Consider the following 3,649-nt stretch of genomic DNA (forward strand, 5'->3'; position numbering starts at 1 on the left):
AAATCTTTTCATCACATAGGTAGTTAGACCAAGAAAAAAAATTAACTATCACAACTGAATTTAAGATCAAGAAAAATATATCTGACATATATGGAAAGAAGAATACCAACCGGTCTTCAACCGCTGTAGCCCCAAGCAAGATAAGCCCATGTTCTATCTGTTCATATGCCTCTGCCAATTTTTTTTCGCGATCCTGAAGGGCTATTTTTGCCTCTTGAAGCTGTTTTTCCACAATCTCATACTCTTCGTGTGTGAATTTTTTATATGCAATGCATAATGTTCGCAAACCCTCCTAAAAACAATTGTTATAGAAGCACAAAAAATATTTATTGGAAAGGTTGCATACTTTACTAATGAGCTCTAGTCTACACGAAGTCTAAGGCACAAATTATTGTGGTTTGGCTTACATATAATGCTAAACCACAAACATACCACATATAACTGTAGCATCAGGAAGATGAAGCTTTTAGGGCTGACATCCTCCAAAACAATGCCTGAGGATCCCACAAGGTAAAATAAGATTAAAATGGTGACAATCATATGATACCTTCACATCTTAGGAAAGAACATTCAAATGATGCATAATTACATCACTTCTTATGTGAGATCTTTGGGTTAGATCATTCAACTCTTTGGTTCTATACACAGGTAGATGCAGGGAGCAGGAAAAGACCAAGAGAATGTATGACAGAACTTGCTTCATGATATCATGAACTGAATATCACAACTTACTGTATATACTTCTGTTAGACAGAAGGATAAAAAAATGCAAATAAAGAGAGGTGGGATTTGCATTATGGTATTACCATATGATATTGGTGGAATCTTTTTTTTAAGTTTTTATTATGTACAAAGGAAAAAAAAAGATTAAAAACATTGAACATGGTAAATCGTCTTTGACTGACATCTCCGTCTTGTCAGTCCATATTGTACATTAATTACATATAATATATCTATATACAACTATACATTTCTGGTCTCTGTCTTAACTTATATCTTTACTGTGACCTCCATTTTTTTCCCCGCCATCTATAAAGATGGAATCTTGATTTGCTGTGGACTTCAATGTGTTCCATTTGGGATAAATTACATTTCTTTCTGTCTGATAGACACACAATATAAATTATACTTAATAGAATTTGGATCTTACCACAGCATTTCGCTCAACTCTTGACTTGATCTGTTCTATTTTTCCTTCTGTAACTCTAGGAAATATAGAAGAATCTGCTCCTTTGCAAAACAGAAAGATTTCCCCTGAAAATATAGAAACAAAACAAAATGAGAAAAGTTTGTTAGATATACAGTAACATATCTGGGAAGAGTAAGTGAAGTGAACTTGATGAAAATAGGCAAGAACTATTACGTAGGCAAAAGGGGCTGACAACATTTTTTAAATCCTGAGAGGGAAGATAGTATTCAGAAATAGCTCAGGCAGATATCCCTGATTCATGAGAGTATAAAAAGGGGCAGAGAGGGGAGGTACAGCAGAATCAGACAGGCAAGATTCTATTTTTCTAACCAATCTCAATAAAGATAGTTCTAGCTTTCCCACGGAGTTGATTTTCTGGTCTGGTATTTTGGGTTTGACAGTATCTTTCTTCCCCTGGTCTAAACAGATTTCTGAAATATGAATAGACATTCTTTAAAATAGTTATAATATATTAAAATAAGGAAGTTAGGCACATGCATTGGCTCAGGATGCTGCATTCTAAGCCCTCTCTTTGCTTCAGAGTCATGTGATCTATCTACAGTAGTGCTTTCCTAAGCAGATCTTTCTCTTGCCATCTTTCCCCCAACAAATTTGGTCCTGTTCTTATCTGAAAATTATCTTTCTGACATACAGGCAGAGTTCCAATTTTTTAAAGCTTGTTTAATAGCATCCTATTGGGCTGGAAAGAATAAAAGGTCCTTCAATGTGAAATTGTAAAGTTTCTCTTGATTACCTTTTGCTGATTTTACAATCACACTCATCCGTCTTCTTACTGAATCAAAACTAAGAACTTCTAATAGTTCAAATCTGAAGGAAACAAAATAACATTTTGCAATCAATTACATTTGCATGTATACATTCTTAGCTTTAGAAGAATAGGGACGCCATGCTCTTATGTTTCTTATGATGGAAAAATAATGTCCCATTTAAACCCCATATTCTGACTCAAAATTCACTTACAGAGTTCTAAGTCTTTCCAAAATAGCTTAAAGAATCAATTAAGCAGAATATTTTTGACAAGTAATTTTATAATGACATTAAGTGTGTTTTAAATAACTATATACAGGAAGTATTCTATTGATTACCCTTGTTTCATATTAAAAACAACTTACCTTTCAATGTCATTTTCTCGATTTAGAATTTCCATAAAATTGTCTTTCAATCGTAAATATGTATAACCAAGTCTAAAAATTCAATTAGAGATATAACAGGAATTAAAATGATTATATTTCATGTTTACAATAGAGTTTGATGTATGTTAAAAAATACCTTTTTAAAATAATTTTCAGGTCAGAAAAATGTGATTCACTCAGGTTGGTTAAGGATTCCTTTATCCTGTTTTCTATTTCAAGGATTAGAGAATAGCTAATTTACCTAAGCTGTTGATGCTTATCTGTAATCAAATCAAGTTTTTTTATTTTGCTTTTACCAAGACATTAGATGCATTCAGATGCTGGAATTAGTGACAACTGTAGAGTATTATTTAGGCAGGAGGTGCATGGAAGTTATCACTTTTAGTTTTCTTCTCCTTACCAGTGAGAGTAGCTGAACAAAGCCAAATAACTTCATCTCTAGTTCCTTAGCATTATATGCTTTGGCTTGTTTTTTCTCTAACAAGTCCAAAGAATCCAAAGGTTCCAAGTGTACTTACTTGCTCATATTGGTTGAAGATGCAAGTAGAAATACCTAAATGGTGTATACTGTATGCCAACTACCTTCAGAGTTTTTACTTTCATCACATTTGGACATTGCATTTCTGGCTCTCAGTTATATTCTTGTCCATATTTATAGTAAATATGCCGAATGTAACTCCATGGTAAACACTTATGAGATAACAATATCCAACGTTCCATTTTCTATCTTTCCCCTATGTGGGGAGTGAACAGTAATTTTAAAAAGATGGGAGTGCAGATATTCCCATATATAGACTAGCTTAGCCAGTTTCATGTTCTCTTTCAAGTAGGTCTTAAGAGAAGATTTTTACCATTTTTATTGTTGTGCTTTACCCTAGATTGTAATAAAGGTTTTTATTTTTGATAACCTCTAAACCAGACATGTTCACACAAATTACAATAATGGGGCTTTAAAAACAGAAAAAAACATTTATTTTTCAGCAGAAATTAAGATAAACCTAGAGCTGTTTTACAGTCTTTATGTCCAAAGTAACATCTCATATCCACAATGTATTATATGACATTGTGGATATAAAAGAGCCAAGGTTGCCTACCCCTGCACTAGGCCTACTTTTGTTTTCTTAATATCTGTATTTTTCTCAGTGAATCACAGACATATTTTCAAAGATAACATTTTCTCCTGTGCTCATACTATGAAAGGAAACAGGCATTTGATCTTACATAGTTTTTGAGACAATTATACTAATTTGTACATACCTCTGAATCCCTTCAACTAAAGCAACTTCGTCAGGGGATGATGAAATAT

General features: G+C 33.1%; 1 protein-coding gene across 1 annotated transcript; it reads right to left on the minus strand.

Moving 5' to 3' along the window:
• Positions 1-110: 110 nt before the first annotated feature.
• On the minus strand, positions 111-3,636 carry LOC107300696 (probable phospholipid-transporting ATPase IH; the record flags this gene model as incomplete). The annotated part of the gene is made up of 5 exons (XM_015830003.1): positions 3,601-3,636; positions 2,323-2,394; positions 1,944-2,017; positions 1,151-1,254; positions 111-292 (listed from the first exon to the last, which is right to left on the minus strand). Coding segments are annotated over exons 2-5 (395 nt in total), but the record flags the coding sequence as incomplete, so codon positions are not given.
• Positions 3,637-3,649: the final 13 nt, after the last annotated feature.

The sequence above is a fragment of the Protobothrops mucrosquamatus genome, unplaced genomic scaffold, assembly GCF_001527695.2.
Source record: "Protobothrops mucrosquamatus isolate PMUCROS unplaced genomic scaffold, P.Mucros_1.0 scaffold8036, whole genome shotgun sequence".
Taxonomy (NCBI): domain Eukaryota; kingdom Metazoa; phylum Chordata; class Lepidosauria; order Squamata; family Viperidae; genus Protobothrops; species Protobothrops mucrosquamatus.